Raw genomic sequence first — 20,730 nt, forward strand, 5'->3', positions numbered from 1 at the left:
AAAAAGTGAACAAACCAAAGTCAGATTGACCATGGACCACGTATACCAGCGAGCTAGCTGGCGAAACAAGGGGATGGTCGTACGCCCGCGCTAGCTTGCGGAGCGAGCGGACAGGTGGATCAGGAGTGAGGCCAACTACTCAGTATTGCGTACGTACATGTACGTGTATGCAGTTTCCGTATGATTTGTATGGAGTGACGTGGTGTTTACAAGATTCGACCCCGATCGGTGGGAATTTACCCGATCAACAGCGAAGATGTGGTCGTTCTTTTCGAGAGATCCAGCAAGGGATTTTCCCTTTGAAATTGGTGAAAAGATCGAAGGACTTGAAGACAAGACAATATGGAGTTTGCATCAGGGAAAGAAGAAGGTAAGGTTTGGTCACTTTGGATTACCGTGTTCAATTGATAACAGTGACAACTATATTCTTTACAAATTGTACAGTCCCATGTATTGTATTTTTTGTGTGCTCCACTCCGTTGTGTTTGACAACACGGCGATGCATCGCGTAGGTTTTCTAAAACTTGAGCAAATTTGAATTAATTCAGTGAGTCTAGACAGAACTAGAGTCTCTAGTCTCTAGTTTTCATCCGCGGCGGATCCAGGAATTCTGCAAAGGGTGGGGTGGTGGGGGCGCAGGGCGCCTTGCCTTTACAAAATTAAGGGGTGGGGTAGCCCCGGAGACCCGCCGCTCTGCGGCGGGGTCCTGGCGGCTACCCCTCAGTTTCGTTCAAGTGAGAATCACGAACAACTCCCTATTGCCACGTATACGGCAACTTCACAAATAAACCATGGCTAAATGTCCATCATAAACACAGTGACAATATAAAATGAAATATACACTACCCCATTGCCTTGGTCCTTCTCACCAATTTATCTGGAAACTGCATAATTTTCCACATTTTTTAGGAGTAGGCGGTCTGCCCTAGTGGAGAGCTTTGCTGCTGTTTTGAACGTGTATGTCCATCAGTACGCATCTACGCATGCGTAAACAATGATGTCAACGTTACGGACGCTAAAGGATATGAATAATGCATCATCGCACGGTGAATATGCATCATGTAGCGAGTAATACAGCTGTCAATGCACTGCACTGAATGCATTGTGTGCGCATGTGCAAGTGATTGTGAGTTTTAGTGAGCATTGGTGAGCTGAAGATATTTGCCTTATAAGACAGCATTTTCTGCATCATAAGCAATGAAATGCATCAAACAGTCGCCGATGTGAATCATTTAGGTTTAGTCGACCCATGTAAGTATTCCTAGTAGTTTTTGTTGAAAAATTAAGGAAATACAGCGCCGGAACGGCACCCGTTTGGTACAACAATAAAATATCAATGCCAAAACGGCGCAGCCCCAACACTGTACGTTGTACGTTGTACGTTGGGGCTGCTGGTCGCAGTTAGGGGTGGGGGTGCACGCATGCGCCCCCATTCCCCTTTTTTTTTTCTTTTGAAATTTATTTCTTCTGTTTTAACTTAAAAAAAATAATAAATAAAGAGTTTGCCCCTGATCCTAGCGAAAGTATTCAAACTGTGAGAAACTCATGGCCATTTAATTATTTTATAAATGAAGTGTGTGCAATGTCAAGTAACCGTTATATGGCTCAGTCGGTAGCGCGGATCCAAAAAGCAAAAGGACCCACATCCACAGGTTCAATTCCAGAGTCTCACTTAGCAATGTTGTGTGTAATTATACCATCCCATCTTGTAAGAGGCAAAAACACTCCGCCCCTGGAGATGGAGGTTCCATGTGTGAGAGAGTCACAACTCATTCATGCATGTGTTGTAAAAGATCCTGCTTCATTCATTCATCGCAAAAAGCAGAGTTATGCTAACCTGGTGGGATAGTGGTGGTGGAGTGGCCAACGCTTGTACCCACACACACACAAACAGTGTGTTTCTTTTCAAGCATGAAGACTGCACTTTGATAGAAGAAGAAGAAGAAAAGAGGAAGGAGGAGGAGGAGAAGGAATGCGTCATGTGACTGACAAGTGACAATAGACTAAATTGACCAGGTGATTAGATACATTTGTACCAAGCCAGGACCAGCCAATAGAGATACGATCGGACATTGCCATTGAGAATAGATCATACAGATTGTTAGCACGGATGGATTTGGACCAAAATATCAGCCTGTAAAATTTATCATCAAGATATGCTCAGCTCAGACTATGTCTGCTGGCTTCACGGAATTCCTCTCCTTTGGCTATACAGACTGAATTCGAAAGCTCTGTTACGTGATACTGTAGACAGCTGGTAGGGGGATGATCTAGCATAGAAGCCAATCTAGTGTTATTGGCTAATGAATGCATTCACCGGTGATCAGTTATCACCATGTTTTTAGCATGTAGTTAGCGTGTCAACGAGCTGGTGAGCTGAGCCTTTTTCCATGAAATTTCTGTTAAAATCCTTGACATTTCAAACAGCTGGTAAGTGCACTGTATTTATGAGATGATATTGTTAATTTTACCATTTAAGTTCAAATTTGCTGATCTAGGACTGTGCATTTGACGTTATCAGTGTGAGATACCTCAGAGTGAGGTACCTCACCATTTAATTTATCTTTATGTCCATATGTACATCTTCATACAAGTTTTATCACAAAACAAGTGCACGGAACACTGGACAAGGGCAAATTATACCGTGATACATGCAGTTTTCATTCAGAAAGAAAACAGATATTGATAGAAGAAACTCTAATCTTTCTGTCAAAGCCATTTTTTTTTCCAGACAGCATACAACAAGTAAACATGAATTTAGGCCTCAAATGCAGGCACTCTTGTCTACATTTTTGGAACCTGGTATACCAGGTTCCTGTAAGGAATGGGTTAAAACAAACAAAATCCAACAGGAACCAACATTACATGACTGTGGCAAGCAGTGACCTGCCTGTCTTCTATGTCAGCATCTTAACCCGATAAAGACTAGTCCCAAGTATACCTAGGCAGGTGTCTGTGAGAAATGTGTTTTAAAGTCAAATCCGCTCATCCTCAATGGGTTAAACAGAAGTGTGTGGACTTTGCTGTAATTAGATCTAGATCCACCTGAAAGTTTCTATTGCCTAGCTGTGAAGTCATCACTTTCCCTTCCTCTGATAACACTTAGACTTCCTCTTCTCTGCACACACTTTTTCAAAATGCTGACCTTTATCTAGGTGCTATGGCTTTCCTTATCCATTTGACAGTACTGGATGGTATAAACACTTTTATACCACAGCACATTGCATTGTGCATGAACTGACATATGCCTGTATTCCTTTTATAAAAATCCAGGCAAAATGTTGGAAATAAAGAACCTGTCATTAAACACCCAAAGCTCAAATCATGCCCTGTGCATTTTTATATAGTTCCCCATTAGACAGATTCTAAACATATTCTGCACACAATTACATGTAAATGTTTTGAATGTGATTGCTCTAGAGGAGCATGATTTTTCAGATAATATTTTTGTTCTTCTTCTTACCACAGGCAAACGGTCAAGCTGTTTCGATCTTCATACTGGACATCAAGACCCATTCAGAATCCGTCGTCCAAGGTGCCAAAAGTGCTCACAAGAGATTAAAGACCCTTCGACATCCTAATGTGCTGCTATATGTAGATGGTTTAGAGGTAACTATGACTTCTTTTCTTCGTAGCAAATTTATTGTTAACCCATTGAGAACGAGTCCCAAGTATACTCTGGCAAGCGTCTATCTGTGGGAAATGTGTGTTGGAGCAAGATCAAACCGTCCTCAACGGGTTAATCTTCAAAATCAGAAGAGAAATTGCCTATCATAGGTTAAAAAAACACAAACCTATAGCAGATACTTTTACATGTTTACTCATTTCTGAATCTGAATGATATTTCTTTACACATAATACAGATAAACATTATTTTTTTTAGAATAAGGGTATGTACTTCAACTTGGTTAAGAGGAGTTTATGAGTGGGGATACACAATTATGATACCTGTTGTTGTTATATTTATAGGAATCTGTCTTTATTTTCTCTTGCTGTGTGATATATTCTATGTGATGTTACAATTCATTATGTATGTATGTTTCTTGTAAGTGTTTTTAATAAAATTATGACACATTATTTGTTTTTCTCTTTTCTTTTAGACTGAAAATGTGATCTACATGGTAACAGAAGAAGTGACTCCCCTGGAACAGTACCTTAAAACTAAGTCCCCCACAGAGCAGACCATTTCATGGGGACTGCATCAAATTGTGGTAGGTACCTGTATGTAGCAATTAGAGCCTGTGTGAAAGCTATTACGCTGTAAATGCCGAACAATTTGGTTTAATCTTTCTTTGACACATTCTCAAGGAAATAGCCATGACTTACAAATGATTTATTTTAAATGTAGTTTTGTTGGTGACATGCATTTTATTGCATTTGTCTCTAATTTCTTGATGGCTTGTTTGTTTGTTTGTTTGTTTTTACTCCACAATACTAGTAACAAAGTGTGTCAACATTTCACATCACATATTCATAAGAAAACATCAGCTTGTTGTTTGTTTGTTTGTTTTTTGTTTGTTTGTTTTTTACTCCCAGCATAGAGTGAGTAGTGAATTCAGTTATGTTGAAATATTGTAATAGATTTATTCACTTGTAGGAAGACCTGATTATAATATGGGTAACTATCTATTGAAGAGAAAATGTGTGTATCTACTTCTTCATCTACCTTTCTGTCTATCATATATATATCATATCTTTAGGGGAACTGCCAGTTTACCTATGTATCTATTAAATGCCATTTTTGCCCTTTAAATGTCTTATTCAATGTTTCTTCAATCTCAAGCATTATTGATGAAGATATTTATGTCCTTCTTCTGTTTCTGTGTCTGTCTGTCCTTCTGTCCTTCTCTGTCGGTTACAGAAAGGGCTGAGCTTCCTTCACAATGATTGCAAACTGAAGCACAACAACGTCAACCTGAGCTGTGTGTTTGTGTCCCCGGGCGGCGAGTGGAAGCTTGGGGCGGTGGATTACATAACTCCTGCCGAGGGGGAGGGCAGTGCAATACCCGACAAGGGGATGAGGTCCCTGGAGAAATACAACCCGCCCGAAATGACCGATGCCCGAACGAGGAAGAAAGCATGTCCGTGGTATGGGATTTTAATGTTAAGTGTGATTTTAAGATGTACGTTGTGTTTCCTGTATTGCACTTTTGCATTAAGCGCCGTATGGATAAGTGTTGAACTCTTCAAGTTCAACTTGAACTTGGAGATTGCTTGAATATTTTATGTATGTCAGGACGGTGTAATGCATGATTCCAGGGGTTCAAATCCATGGAGAATTACAACCCACCCAAAGTGACAGTCACACAGACAAGAAAGCAGAATTATGCACATGTGATGGTATTTTGCCTTGATTATGCATGAATGAGCCTACCATGTGCCTTTTGATATGTAAGGCATGTACTCTCTTACATTGCAGTTTTCTCATTGCAGTCACTTCAGCACATTTAGTGAGCACTTTTATATCACTATACTGTTTGTATCTCTTTGCAGGGCTGCAGACATGTGGGGTCTGGGGTGCTTGATCTGGGAGGTCTTCAATGGCCCACTGCCAAGAACGTCATCTCTCAAAGCCCTGGGCAAAGTGAGTTCACGATTTCTGCTGTAATTTACATTTCACACACTTGCTCAATCACACTTTACACTCCAATGCACACACACACATACATGCACATAGACAACTAAAGGCACTTCTGCAAACACCATATGTAAACCATAGAAGGATACTATTCTTGAAAATGTATTTGCAAACATGGAATATTGTATTATAATGAAACATCTCTTTGCCATCTTGACATACAGAGTAGTTGCATTTTTGTGATTTATTTGTACTTGTGTAAATATTTCTTTACATCGATGTATGGAGTGCACATTGTTTTTCCGAAGCGATTCTATAATCCAGTTGATAGCAAATTCCTTTGAAAGGACAATATAGTTCAAATCAAGTCAAATCGATTCAGTATGAAGTTTATTTGAGTTCAGTGCAGTAGTTATTACAAGATTTTAATGCAGTGCTGTTTAATATGGTGTAAAGAAATGACATGTCAGCTTTTGACATTGAGGACTTGGTGTATCAAATGTCTGTTTGTGACAAGCCTTTAAAGAATTTTTGAAGTAATAATGTGTGATAACTGATATGCCCTTAGAGTTCCTAGGCTTAAGCTGAAGATGATATATCTTTTATTGCCAATTTGAAGATTCCGAAGTCATTGGTGCCAAACTACTGTGAACTGGTGGGAGCCAATCCACTGTCCAGACCCAACCCAGCAAAGTTTATTGAGTCATGCCGCAGTAATGGGGGCTTTCTCAAGAACAGTTTCGTCGATACTAATCTCTTTCTCGAAGAAATTCAGGTAAGCGTTCATTCATTACTCCCTGCTTTGAAAACTGTATTATGACAGTTTGTTTGTTTGTTTGTTTGTTTGTTTGAATGCAAAAAAGACAGAAAGCTGATTGTGTCCAAGTCATCAGTAGATACAGTGGAAAAAAATCCTGTTCTAGATTATCTTCAGGAGGTTATTTCATATTCTTCACTTCATGTGATGCCTTTTTTAGTACAGTTTGAAGTAGTTCTTCTCAACTTCCAGACTTTGTCAGTTGCGTAAACATTTATTTGTTGATGTAGTTATGGTAAATTGTGTATTACTTCCAGAGACTTTATATGTATCATGGGATGCATATGATATGCATGATAATAAATTTTCTTATTATTATTATTATTGTCATTATATTTATCATGAATATATCATCCGCATCTCCATTATTCTAGTTTTTACACTTTATCCCAGTTTTTTTATACATTCTTAATACTGTTATATCAGGTTAAACTGCATTGTAGCATGGCAGATAATGATATCATTTGATATATGATCAGAGTAGCATTTTACAAATTTGTAACTTATCTAATTTTCCCTAGTACCATATATCATTTTGGAATCAGAGCAAGCTTCAAGCTGCTCTTTTTTGAAAGTTCAAAATCTTTCTTTCTCCCTAAATTGCTGCAGATCAAAGACCAGGCGGAAAAGAATGAATTCCTCGGCGGTCTGAGTAATATCATCAGTGACTTCCCTGAGGAGTTCTGTAAGCACAGGATTCTACCACTCCTCCTACAGGCCTTTGAGTTTGGCAACGCTGGCTCGGCCGTCTTGACCCCTCTCCTTAAGGTGAACTGACCCTCCCCTTGTGTTTTACACGATGTTTGAAATGCACTGTATATGCCGTATATTTTACGAATCTGGACTTGAAGGACAATTTCCCTGAGTACTTCAATTCTGAATTGAGAACCACAATGACAAAATAAGAAATGGTAAGCATTATCTCTTTTTATGAGAGAAATGATGCACATTGCAGTTCTGTCAGAGGAGGCAGTGTTGTCTCAAGTTGTCAATTCACAAATGTCAGGTGACTCGCTTCATTTGCAAAATTAACATTTATGTAAAGAAGCCCTGTAAGGTGCACAGTGTTCATCCTGATTACATGATTGGGCAGAGCAGCTTAACAATTGGAAAAATATGCTAGGTGCTGTACACAGTACCTAATTTTCTGCTTCCTGCAATCATTGTTGCAAATTTTACTGATAACAAGAACTGGTGTAAGATCTGTCAAACCCTTTCTATCCTGCTTGTATGATCTAAGAAACAGTTCTCACCGTAAGCGAATCCAGTAGTTTTGTGCTTGGGAATGATCGAAATATGAGTTAAAGGTAGGGGATACCTTTTACAGACCTCCCAAAATGCAGCAAAACAATAAATATGAACCTCAGGGGACTTGCTTAGGCCACTGCTTAGAAATTTGGAAGTCAACAGTTATCTAAAATTTAAATAATGCACAAAACTCAACTACTCAGTAGTTCTGTGTGTCAGCCACACTTAAGCCTTTTTGTTGCATTCTTCTGTATTTGTGATCTATAAACACAAATCTAAAAGTACAAGAGCTGATGTAATAACATATACAGTGTGTGGCAAGAATGTATATAGAAATGTTTGTAAGTGTTGATGAACTTTCTTCACAAAATATACATGATGGACACACATGCAGTACATGGGTCTGCAAAGGTAGCCTAGTAATGTACTGGAATTTACGGTGAGCCCCGAAAACAATTCAATTCAAAATCTAACGGTCAAAAAAATGTACTAAATGTTACCTTTCACTTTCAATACTTTATGGGAGTTTCTGAAATGATACTCTCTTCAACATACCACTGTATTTATACAACTCTTCATTTAAGGCGTGCAAATGGGATTCCCTACCTTTAAGGCACATGATATACAATTGTATATTATGTGCATTCAACTTGAAAAATCGGAGGGTGCATCATATGCCAGAGTTATGTTTGTTTGTTTGTTTGTTTGTTTGCTTATTTTCAGCAATGCCTATTCAGAGGGTCCTGCTAAACTCCAGTTATTGTTAAAATTCCTTGTCAAAACTGCATATGGTAATGGCTTTTGTCTTGATTTTAATCATACGTGTGCTTGTTTCATTGTTTGTTTCTTTCAGCTCGGAAAGTTACTTGAAGGTGACCAGTACCAGAAAAGGATAGTTCCCATTGTGGTCAAGATGTTTTCATCGACAGACCGGAACACGAGGGTCAAACTCTTACAGCAGGTATGTCTGAAAAACCCGTTTGAGATATGGCATGCAATGAAACAGGTAGCTCTATGAGTCCAGGCTAAGTGATAATGAGGTTGTCTTCAGCTAACCACAATGATTTCTTGTTTTATTTTTGCTCTTATTTTAGGGGGAACCATGTCGCCTTAACATTTTGTGATGTGTGCACTATCATGCAAAATATCGCATAGTCTTGTTTATCACCTTTTCTTCTCAAGTCTTGTGCAAGATTTGATGCTGTGTTCTTCAGCATGGCCCTACTTTTGGTTTCTCAAATTATAATCCAAAAATGATGAGTCCTCTTTTTGTCTTGCCCACCGGAGGTGAAGGCGAGACTAAGGGATCCAAATGGCGTCCGTCCGTCGTCCGTCACAAATGTTAAAGTTTACCTGCAAGACTCTCTTATGATGCATAACTTGGCAACTGTTACAGCAATGGCAGCCACACTTGGGTTATAGAAGCACTAGGGGTATCTTCATGTTATGGTGTTGTCGGAGGTCATGTGATGATGTCAAAGATCATTTGAGGTCATATATTAAAGAGTATGTGCAAGACTCTCTTTTCTATGTTAAAGTTTACCTGCAAGACAAATAACTTTACATAAGTTGCTTGGATTACAACCTAACTTGGGTCATAGATGCACTGGGGGTACCTTCATGTTATGGTGCCGTTGGAGGTCACAGGATAAGGTCAGAGGTCATTTGAGGTCATACGTTCAAGTTTACTTGTAAGACTCTCTTATAGCACGTAACTCGACACATGTTGCTACAATGGCAATCAATCTTGGGTGATGGATGCACTGGGGGTACCTTCATGTTATGGTGCCGTAAGAGGTCACATGATAAGGTCAAAGGTCATTTGAGGTCATACGTTAAAGTTTACTTGCAAGACTCTCTTATCACATGTAACTCAGCACATGTTGCTACAATGGCAATCAAACCTGGGTGATGGTAGATGTCTCTTGGGAAGTTGAAGATGACCACAAGGTCAAAGGTTACAGACAGGGGTCAACGAACTTTTAGGGCCCAATGTTAATTTTTAGGGCGCATTTCGTTTATGGCTCATAACTTTTGATCCCTTTGTCCATTTGTGACCAAACTTGAATGGAAGATGTCCCTTGGGGAGATGAAGGTCGTCACAAGGTCAAAGGTCACAGACAGGGGTCAACAAACTTTTAGGACCCAATGTTATGTTCTTAGGGCGCGTTTTGATTGTGGCTCATAACTTTCGATCCCTATGTCCGTTTGTGACCAAACTTGGACGGTAGATGTCCCTTGGGGAGTTAAAGGTCATAACAAGGTCAAAGGTCACAGAAAGGGGTCAACAAATTTTTAGGGCCCAATGTTAAGTTTTTATGGCGCGTTTCGATTATGGCTCATTACTTTTGATCCCTTTGTCCGTTTGTGACCAAACTTGGATGGTAAATGTCCCTTAGGGTGTTGAAGGTCACCACAAGGTCAAAGGTCATAAGCAGGTCAATTAACTCCTGGGAGTTATAAAAGATATTAATTCCTTGTGCGCGAATGGGCGAGACACAATTTGGCGATTGCCTTGTTTTTTTGTGGTATTTATTAGCGTAAAGTGTTGTATTGACCAATGTAAAATGTTAGAACAGTGCAACAAGCAACAAATCCAAGAGTGGAATACGTACAAGAACATGTGAGCATGACATAAGGAAACAAGCAAACAAAGTTGCTTGAGGTCAATTAGAAGAACATTGTTGCTCAAAACTGTTTCTTTTCTATCACTTCATTTTGTTTGTTTGTTTGTTTGTTTGTTTGTTTTTTTGTTTGTTTGTGTTTTTTTTGGGGGGGGGGCAATGAAATCATACAAGTTTGCAAATTGCTATGTCATACATGCTTTAGTGCATTGCAAGTTTAATCAGAATTTACAAATATATTTGAAGGTATAAGAAGTCATTGTGCTTATTACTTTCCCAGGTAGTCATTGTATGTGCATATGCATTTTCCCAATCATCTGTCATAAAATTTAGGAATGACACAATATCCCCTGCTTTTGATTTGGTTCAAAATAGCCCAGTTCAATAAGTTTTTGTTGGTTGCACTTAGTACCTTCCAGGACATACAAAATATATTTTCCTTCTTGCTCCACTGGGTATTCAGGTGCAGGCTCCATGCTTTTAACCAGAAAATGGTCATTCATTTAATCTGACCAATAAAGAGTTTCACTTTGCCCCAGGCAGGCAAGTGAGTGTGTATGGGTATTGCCCAGCCTACAGAGCAGAAATGCACCATGCTAGTTTTTCGTTATCATGTGTCTTGCATTTCTCTGTGTATCAATTAGATGGATCAGTTTGTGGAGCATCTTCAGCCGGCAATCGTCAATGACCAGATCTTCCCTCACGTGTGCCACGGCTTCAATGACACTGTGCCCATCATCAGAGAGAGTACAGTCAAGGTGACTTGGTTCTCAGAAATCTATCAACAAGTTGAAATATATGATGATGTGCACTGATAGTGATGATGATGATACTGTCCAAAATAGTTGTGATGATAATTGTGATGATGATAGTGACGATGGTAATGATCAAAATGATGATGATGATGATGATGATGATGATGATGATGAAGATGAGGATGATGATGATAATGATGAGGATGAGGATAAGGATGCTGGTGATGATGAGGAGAAGGAGGAGGAAGGTTTGATGAGGATGATGATACAGTAATGTTGATGAAGATGAATGGCAAGGTCAGTAACAATAATGGTGCCCATACTGCATGTACTATTACATAACTTGTACAAATGTAACTACAAATAATGATGAAGTGATAAGCAATGGCAATAGTATGATATATGTGAGAACAGAGTCTAAGGACCACAGAGTTCATAGGTATGTCTTGTGTGTCAACTCAGTTTTAATATCTTGTAGGTATCATATGTCATTGCTTATGATGATTGATTATATATCACACACTTTGTTGAACACTTATGGGCTGGAATGTCATTAAAATGAATGTGTCTGATTTTTAACCTTGGGATTTTACTTTTGCTTTTGTTTTTCTTCTTTTTTTCTCTCTCTCTCGCTTTCCGTCATTTTCTCACTCTCAGGCAATGCTTCTGTTAGCCTCTAAACTGAATGACAAGAATCTCAACATCGAGCTGCTCAAACACTTTGCCAGACTTCAAGCCAAAGATGAACAGGTAATTGTCCCCTTTCTCCAATGACCTGCTGATGCATTTCTGACAGAAAATTTATTTGCTATCATGAAACGTGTTATACTGTAGTGATCATCTATCAGGTGTTTATTTGAAAATTATCTATGACTTCTTTATGGTTTATCAATATTGAAAGAAATGGTGGGAAGGCTATCTGACATAAATAAAATGTAATGCTGATATGGAGGTAAACTAACCTCAAATATCTATATATTACTGAGTTTGCAGTAAATTCTATTTTGCACATCGTAACAGTGAGATACATGCAGAATGAGTTTTGAAGAACATGCTTGACTGAAGTCAATGGAGTCAGAATCACAAATGTGACCAATTCAAAATGTTCGCAAGTCAACTGCAGAAAGAGTACCTCCCATAGCATGGTCCTGATCAGTTCATTTACACGGAATATGTTTTGATGTTGTAAGGCCACACAATTTAGAATGGGATGTATTCTCATCTAGGACAAAAGTAAAAAAAAAATGATGAATTTAGCTTTGCCGCAGAAAAAACCCCAAAACGAACAGGGTTTGATTTTATGATTCTCCTCATGCTTTCATGTATCACATTTCAAGATCTTTCATTTCTATATCAACTCTTTGTTTCACAGGGAGGGATTAGAACAAATACCACGATATGCCTCGGGAAGATTGCCAGTTACCTGAATCCTGCCGTGAGTATCATCTTACTTCTCTGTGGCCTAAAAGCGTGCAAATTAAATCTGTTCGACTGGACTTACTTGTGAAAATCACGGAGAGAACAGTTTCATGACTCGTCCGAGTCACTTCTTCAGCTCTGTCTGGCTGGCAAGCATTCACCAGTGGAGGGTGAATGGGCGATGTTACTGCCTCTATTGTCTGCATGTCGAGGAATTTTGCGGATCGTCGACTTGTATGTTGGTAAAAGGTTGTGTCGGAGTGGCCCTCACTCAGAGCAGGAATCCAAAGTTGTGCAAATCAGCCTTCGGTCAAGATGGGTTGCACTTGTGATATCATGCAAGGAGATATTTTTATTGTTGCTATGACATTCAGTTTCCTTCTGTATCATCATGATATGAGTGCATTGCATCTTTGACTGATGAGACATGACATGGATATGTCTGATGTAAATCAGTGCTTTGGTACATAGCATTTTGTCTCATGATTTGATAACAGTGTAACGTTCCCTATTTAGGGAATGCAGCAGAAGCACCAATACCAGATTATGAATTAACCCTTTGCTTTCATATTTTACTTCAAAACTATGAAATAACTATTGTAGTATTTTGCAAACGTTTTTCATTTTTACAAAAAATATGAATGATGAAATTGTATTTGCAGTATATGAATATGCCAAGTTGCCTGTGAGTATTGACCAGACTAATGGAAGACTGCTCGTTGATTAGAAAAGTTTCACAAAAATAGAAACCCTGCAAAATATATGGCGTATACAGAAAATCGTCAATTGTGTATGCACTACATGTAATTTGCTTGCGCTATTCACTTTTGTAGACCAGACAGAAAGTTCTATCATCCGCCTTTGTGCGGGCCATGAAGGACCCCTTCCCCCCTGCGAGGACGGCTGGGATCCTCTCCATGATTGCCACCCAGAACTACTTCTCGCTGAACGACTGCGCCCTGAGGGTGTTGCCCACCCTGTGCACCCTGACCGTTGACCCCGACCAGGGGGTGCGGCAGAACACCTTCAGGGCTATCAAGATCTTCCTGGACAAGCTGCAGAAGGTCTCCGACAATCCCGAGCTCCAGGAGGAGATGGGTGAGAAAAGGGCGTCCCCTGCAGCAACTCTCTGCTGTCCCATTTAAAAATGATTTATTTTTTTCTTATAATTAGTCGTTAAGAATGAGTCTAGGGTAATTACCCCCTGGGCAATTGCCCCGGACCCTTTCCCTGGCCCCTAATTCTAATCCTAATCCTGAACCTAATCCTAACCCTAACCCAAACTCTAATCCTAAACCTAACCCCCAGCCCTAATCTTTACTCTAACCTCACCACTAACCAGTATTTGGAGGGGGGGGGGGGGGGGGGCAATTGCCCTGATACGGTTAAGAATATCATTGAGACGCTTTACCCCTTAACATGCCACATTCAAGTGTGCGTACACACAGGACACATATATGTTTACATACAGTTTGCCCTGCTCATTTAGAGTCACCGTCAGTACCACTGCGCATGTTTGCTTGTGTATTTGTTTGTTTTTGTTTGTGTATGTGTTTTTTTCTTCGAGTTGCACAAAGTACTGGAATTTGCCAAGAAGTGATTACCACACAAAACTGTACATTGTGGGATTGAATAACAGAAATTACTAGTATTATGTGTGTGTTTATTGATAACATTCATAAAGAGTTGTATTGAGCAAACCTTTTTGACCTGAAAAAAAAACACACACACACACTCACCCAAACCCCCCCCCCCCCCCCCCCCCCGAAATTAGACTGTGTGACCATCAAATAGAAACTCTTAGCCTAGCACAATATGGACTGACATCTTGATGCTCGACATGTTGCCTCGTGTGCACGCTCAGGTTTAAATGTTACATCGTAACAAAAGAATGCTTTCCATTTCATCTCCTTGTTTCTGTGCCAGAAGGTATAAGTATCCTCAGAGATAGATTGAATTACAGGGAAGATTGTTACTCTAAATGTGATGGAAATATATAGTCTCAAAATTGATGAACACCTTGTCTCTTTCATCGTGATACATATAGCCACTTTTACATATCCAACATCAATAGGATAGTATGGGACTATCGCTCTGATTGAATTGATTGCAAATACAAATCTGACTGTTCTAACGGGCCTGTTTTCCATGTGATGCTTATAGAGGCTGATGTAAACAAGGCAGGGATGGCATCCCAGAATTCATCTAGCTGGACAGGATGGGCTGTGACCTCACTGACCTCAAGGTTTTACCGAGGCGGGACCAAGCCAAACGAGCCTGCACAGGGTGGTCAAGAGCAAGGCAAGTCTTCTCTGCAACTCCATTAACCCGTTAAAGATTAGTCCTGGGTATACTTTGGCAGATGTCCATGGGAAACGTGTGTTATAGCAAAACCAGCTCGTCTTCTTTGCGTTAATAAGAGCTGTCTCATTTTATTTCAAATATTGTGAAAGCTTTGGGTGTTTTCTGTCTTGAAAATCTACCTCCAAAAGAAACATTCTGCATTCCTCCATCGTTACTTAAGTTTTCATCATCCTTGCATTGCATGAATGAAATACAGTTTGATTTCAAAACATCATTTTTGTGTTTGAGAATCAGTGGATTTTAGACGTGAAGTGGTTTTGTGTGTATGGCAAAAAAGAAAAAAAAAATCCTTTATTCTTTTTTCACAATAGAATGATTGGAACTATTTCTGTATAACAACAATGAATTTAGAAATCATTGGCTGTATGGAGATGTGCTTTTCTCAGTGGTTGTCATCAAACAGTGTTTACAGTGCTGCTGATGTATTTCTGAATGCTGACATTTTCTATTCCAATCTTGTACGATAACCTAGGAGCAAAGGCGGAGAAGTCGGAAGCAGCCTCTACCAAGAAGAGCGTTGCCCAGGACAAAAGGACGTCTTCGGTTAGGCAAGATGAAGCGGCAGCTCAGGACTCAGGTTCCGACTATGGCAACGACGATGCTGATGACGACGGATGGAAAGACGGGGACAACTGGGGAGAAATTGAGGTTAGCGGCAGATTACATCAAAACGGCACTCCCATTAAATTATCATCTGTATATCTTTATGTACTGTATCTGTTCGGCAATAACAGAATTTTGATATAATGGAAACAAAATTGTCTGTCCCAAGGACTTGGTTATAACGGGATTCACCTGTACTTGGAAAGAAAAAAAAAACTTTCCGATTACCAGCACAACTTGTTTGCAGATATCTATTTAGCAGGGAAGAAACTTCTATGTGTATTAGTCTTGCATGTTCTTGCCGTTCTCAAGGGAATTCCCTTGAGAACTGCACGAACATGCTTGCCGAAACATTGGGATTGGGTAGGCTCTTTTCAGGGCCAAACACAGAAATAATATGTGGTGCACTGTTAAGCCTTCTACCGTCCAATGAATACTTTCATTATTTATGAACTGCATTCTAGAATATTTTACAGAGCACAAACAATGAGGTTACTAAGTAATAATGTCGATAATAGTTGAATTACAAACAAGAAGAGGGAAAGGATGCAGAGCAAAATTAAATGGTAGTGTTCATGTTAGGTTGGCATTCACAGTTAAGAAATGGGCGTCCATGAACTTGATATACATTCCACATAGTGAACACATGCAAGGATTAATACTGGAGCATAAAATAAGTTAATGCCTGTCTTCATGTATGGGACTTTGTGCAATTTCTGTAAGAAGAGGGATTGTGATGCTTGCAGAGCTACCAAGTCTCACGCATTCTGCGTGAGACTCAAGCATTTAGGGGCCATCTCACGATTTCTCACGCATGGCACCTATTTTTCTCACGCATCGGGCGAAATCTGCAACTTGGGCCTATAACAATGAGCATAGCTCAAAAAATTAAAGTGATAGTTGCAAATGAAGGTATATTTCCCTTTTGTCCTTCAAAATAAGTAAAAAATAGTCACCTAAGTATGCACCTGATCTCACCATTAAGAGCTAAAAATTGAAAAATCTCCCTACCGTGGGAGGCCACAGGTAGGAAAAACCCCTCCCACACCCTCGCTCGCGCGCACATTCGCATATGCCGAGATGCCAAGTCATGAAAATCTCACTCATAAATTTTGTTTGAACTTGGCATCCCTGTGCTTGGTTCAGTGCTTCGTCATCTTTTTGAGGGTTTGATATTACAAAAGAAGGAAGTGAATCCAGTTATTACTACATCAGCTGGTAATTGATTCATCCTTACAAACTCTCACTTTAACAGGATGACTCCACTACCACTACGCAACGTACCAACACAGATGCTAATGCATGGGACTCACAGGGATGGGGAGATGGTGCTGATGATGACGAGGACTGGGGAAGCCTGGAAACACCAGCGCCTTCTACTAAACGACCGTCATCAGCGACGTCGACATCGTCGTCAACCAAATCAAAGTCCTCCTCGGCACTTAAGCTCGGTGGAACAAAGAGCAAAGACATTGATTTCAGTGACTGGGGATTAGATGATGCATTAACAGAATCAAAATCCAGCAAGACCGCCTCCAAGCCAGCTAGGTCTTCAGGATCAGCAAAATCAACTCCAAAGGGCAGCCCTAAAAAGGCTACCAAGCCTTCGGCTACAAGGACTACAGCCGATTTCGGAGGGTGGGATGACGATGGTGGGGACTGGGGCAGCATGGACGCCCAGGGTGACGATGAGGGAGGAAATGCCGGAGATGGTTGGGGAGATGATGACGACTGGGGTGCCATGGAAGAACCATCTGTATCATCCACCAAATCACAGGTGAGATGTTTTGCTTGCCCTTCTCATGCAATGTCATGGAAGTTTTAGATGCTCAAAGTCAAGGTACATCAATCTCCCTTTGTCACAGTCCCTCAGGAACTTTCAGGGAGGATATATATCTCTCTCTCTCACTGTCTCTCTCTCTGTCCCTCCATATATTCAACTTTGTGTTGATTCTGCATGGAACCGATATCACTGAAAGAAGGCTCTTTTTTTGTATACTTTTTTTTTTTTTTGCTCAATGTTTTACAACTGCAAATCAGTTTTTTGAGGACTACTATAAAACCTGAAACATTGGGGCATGAAACTTTTGCGAATTGGAGCCAATGACCTCTTTTGTAGCATGAAACTTTTGTAACTGCCACTAGCATTCAGTGTTTTGTGCAGACCAACACCTGTGCATTTTACTCTCATGAATTTTCCTTTGGCTCTTCGCAAACTGTGTGAAAGCTTCATGCACATGAACATTTCTGGTTTTAGACATTTCATGCACACAAAAATCAAAAGTTTTGTGGACAAGAAAATGCTTCGTTTGACAGTATTACCAAATAGTATGACAATAGACCTGTCTCAGTCACTTTGGGACTGTCATTTTAATCCATGGAGTGGCCTGTTAGTTACCCACCACAGTTCACCAAGTTGAAATTTCAAGTAAAAGTTTGTATGGAGCTTCTGCACTCCTTTAGACAAAACGAAACATTAGCTATGTTTTTTACCAAATCAATTGCATGTTCTTTAGATGTGAGGAGAGAGACGATTGATGGCATTGTAGTGATTGTAGTTGTGGATGTGAATTAACAAGTTCTCAGCAGAAAAAGAAAATTATATCGTGTCGTTTTGTGCGGTTATAGTCCACAGTTTCTCAGTACCTTGCCATATGAAATGGTGGGAGATTTGGCACATATCTGGCTCCTGCTTCATCCACACTTTACTCTCTTTTCGCTGACAGAAGGCATCCAAACCTCCTCCAGGCTGGGGTGATGATCTGGACTTCTCAGTGGACACAAGCCGTGCACCAGCCAGTAACTACGACTGGGGGCAGGAGCCGGGCACGGGGGATGACTTCTTTGGCAACGTTTCCTCGTCATCGGTGAGTCGGAGCAAAAATTCACTTCACTACTAGCAGTTAGATGAAGATGATGGTGATGGTGATGGTGATGATGGTGATGACAGTGATGATTATGATGATGATGATGATGATGATGATGATGATGAAGATAGTATGGTGGTGGAGATGATGGAGATGATGATGATTATGAGGGTAATGAGAATGATGGTAAAGATATGAGATTCTTTAATATCATGTAGGACTCAGAGAATTATACAATGACATAGATTTCCCATTACCTTGTTACTGCTTTCATGGGAAATTCACCTCAAAGATCATAAATTTATGAGAAAGTTGTTCTGGATGAAATCAGAGTAACAGTTAAGCAAGAGATTATTTTCATCAAGAGGTATATTTTCCTTTCTCAATCCCATGCTACTCCAGCAGTCTAAAGGTAAATCTTCATTGGGAGCATCAAAGCACAGGTCCTCGCCCAGCAAGCAGAAGCCGGTGGCGGCAGTGGCCGACTCCACGTCATGGGGCACCCAGGACTCTGGGTGGGATGATGACGGCTGGGGCACCATGGCGGCAGATGCGGATGAAGGTGAGCTACGAAATGACCAAATTTAGTCTTGATGTCAAATGATGTGACCTTTTATCAGCAGATGTGACCTTTTGTCAGCATTCCCCCTTTGACATGACTTAGGACCACCAGCAAACTCTTATGGATTATTGTGGATGCAAATTAAACACAAAACAAAGAGAAAAGCGATATGAAATCCATGGGAGCCATTGTGGCCCCGCGGGTAAAACCATGGCCTTTCAATTTTAAGGTCCTTGTTTTGAGTCTTCTGGCAGTAGCAGTTTTGAATTCAATGAGTGGAGAAATATTAGTAGTACACTGCACTCTCATCTTAACGAACATGGTCATAACGAAATTCTTTTTACAACAAAGTAAAATTCAGGTCTCAAAATTGTCATCTGTGTATCTTTATATACTTTACTGTTCGGCTATAATGAAAGGAAACTGCAGGTCCCGAGAATTTTGTTATAACCAAAGTTGCCCGTACTGATCATTATGATGTAAGGAAAGTCGGACAAGCCATTCAAGTTTTGGTTCAATCCATGTGCCGTGATTATTAAATACAAAGTTTACATCAATTTTAATGTCATGGTAGGATTACGTTGTAAAGAAAACTTAACATATTTTCATTTTTCTTACATTGTGCAAGAGCACTTGATTCCCCCTTTCACAAGGTAGGGGAAATATCACCCTAGACATATGTCAGCATCAAGTGGAAGGAATGTACACTTTTCAAAACAAATGAGATTTTTTAAATTCTCTATATAAGTTTTTGGATTTTTATCCTACACATACTTTGACATCTTGAACTAGTGAAGTCTTCTCATCCAGCAATGGCAGCACCAACATTTTTAAGATTCCAAACTGTTGAATGGATGATCAGATTTTTTCCCCCCTCAAACTTCACTGATATGTTCTACTGATATTGCTGTATCACTCAAATCCACACATGACCGAACATATTTAGGGTAAATTCCCCACAAAAGATTTAAGTAACCACTTCTCGATCTCATTATCGCAGGGCTGAGCAAAGCCGAGCTGGCGAGGAAGAAGAGGGAAGAGAGGAAACTGCAGAGAGAAAAAGAGCTGAAGGAAAAGCGAGCGGCACGGAAGGCGGCGGGACCAAGCAAACTTGGCGTCAAGAAAGACTGAGCGAAAAATTGTGAAAATCCACAGCTGAAAGTGCAACCTCGCCCACAAGATGCAGTTCCCATTGACATTCTCTGTGGCTTTTCTTATGTGCGTCAGCTGCTGTAACTCAGTGAGGGAAATATATATCCATTACCCACTTTTAAAACAGTCTATCTGAAATGTATCTTTACAGCAAAGTTGAGGTACCCCTATCTTTTATTGCTGCTTGGACAAGTTTGTCAATATAAACAATGAAGTAAGTTAGAAGGCAAATATATTTTCCACTGTCAAATTGAGATTCAGGTATGCCTTTGCACAATCTAGAGTAAGGCATCATTAAAAAAAAAAAAAAAAAAAAAATGTTGAAATGAATTATTACAGCATGCTATACATTATTACAATATCTACATATTGACATCTAACACTACAATATCTGTGGTGTTTTACATTACTCTGTCGTGACTTTGTTTACAGTGAAATGACTGAACAAAAATGCGACAGATCATTAAAATACTGCAGGTATCACCTCCTCCTTGCTGAAACAAAGCAAGATCTTGATCCCTCATTCTTTGACAGTGCCACCCAGCCACAGCCGTCCATTTTTGCTAAACCTGCACAACAGAATATGTTCATCAAGGTCGACAATTAGTGTAGTCTTTAAAGAATTGATTTGTCTTTTAAGCTAGCCTGATTACAAACACCAGAGAGTGGCACCCACAATGTGATTTGGGGCGACTGTCTTCAAAGTATGTTACTGGACCCGTGGTGCAATTTTGCAAGTAA

The 20,730-nt window shown here is 40.0% G+C and overlaps 1 protein-coding gene across 1 annotated transcript; it reads left to right on the forward strand.

Moving 5' to 3' along the window:
- Positions 1 to 215: 215 nt before the first annotated feature.
- LOC139728985 (N-terminal kinase-like protein) lies at positions 216 to 20,266 on the forward strand. The gene is made up of 18 exons (XM_071639911.1): positions 216 to 370; positions 3,469 to 3,609; positions 4,101 to 4,211; positions 4,862 to 5,088; positions 5,494 to 5,584; positions 6,198 to 6,353; positions 7,005 to 7,163; positions 8,497 to 8,604; positions 10,912 to 11,025; positions 11,680 to 11,772; positions 12,395 to 12,457; positions 13,275 to 13,539; positions 14,605 to 14,742; positions 15,278 to 15,453; positions 16,664 to 17,185; positions 18,135 to 18,275; positions 18,681 to 18,837; positions 19,838 to 20,266. Exons 1-18 carry the CDS (start codon positions 257 to 259, stop codon positions 19,966 to 19,968), a joined length of 2,907 nt encoding a protein of 968 aa, XP_071496012.1. The 5' UTR covers positions 216 to 256; the 3' UTR covers positions 19,969 to 20,266.
- Positions 20,267 to 20,730: the final 464 nt, after the last annotated feature.

Source organism: Diadema antillarum, unplaced genomic scaffold (genome assembly GCF_040938485.1).
Source record: "Diadema antillarum isolate AM-2024a unplaced genomic scaffold, OU_Dant_1.0 seq00000209_RagTag, whole genome shotgun sequence".
Lineage (NCBI taxonomy): Eukaryota > Metazoa > Echinodermata > Echinoidea > Diadematoida > Diadematidae > Diadema > Diadema antillarum.

Excerpts from the sequence above, each read along its gene's own strand:
- LOC139728985 (XM_071639911.1), top strand. The coding sequence starts at position 257 with ATGTGGTCGTTCTTTTCGAGAGATCCAGCAAGGGATTTTCCCTTTGAA. Across the intron at positions 17,186-18,134 it reads TATCATCCACCAAATCACAG|AAGGCATCCAAACCTCCTCC; the intron begins GTGAGATGTTTT and ends TTTCGCTGACAG. Across the intron at positions 18,276-18,680 it reads GCAACGTTTCCTCGTCATCG|TCTAAAGGTAAATCTTCATT; the intron begins GTGAGTCGGAGC and ends CTACTCCAGCAG.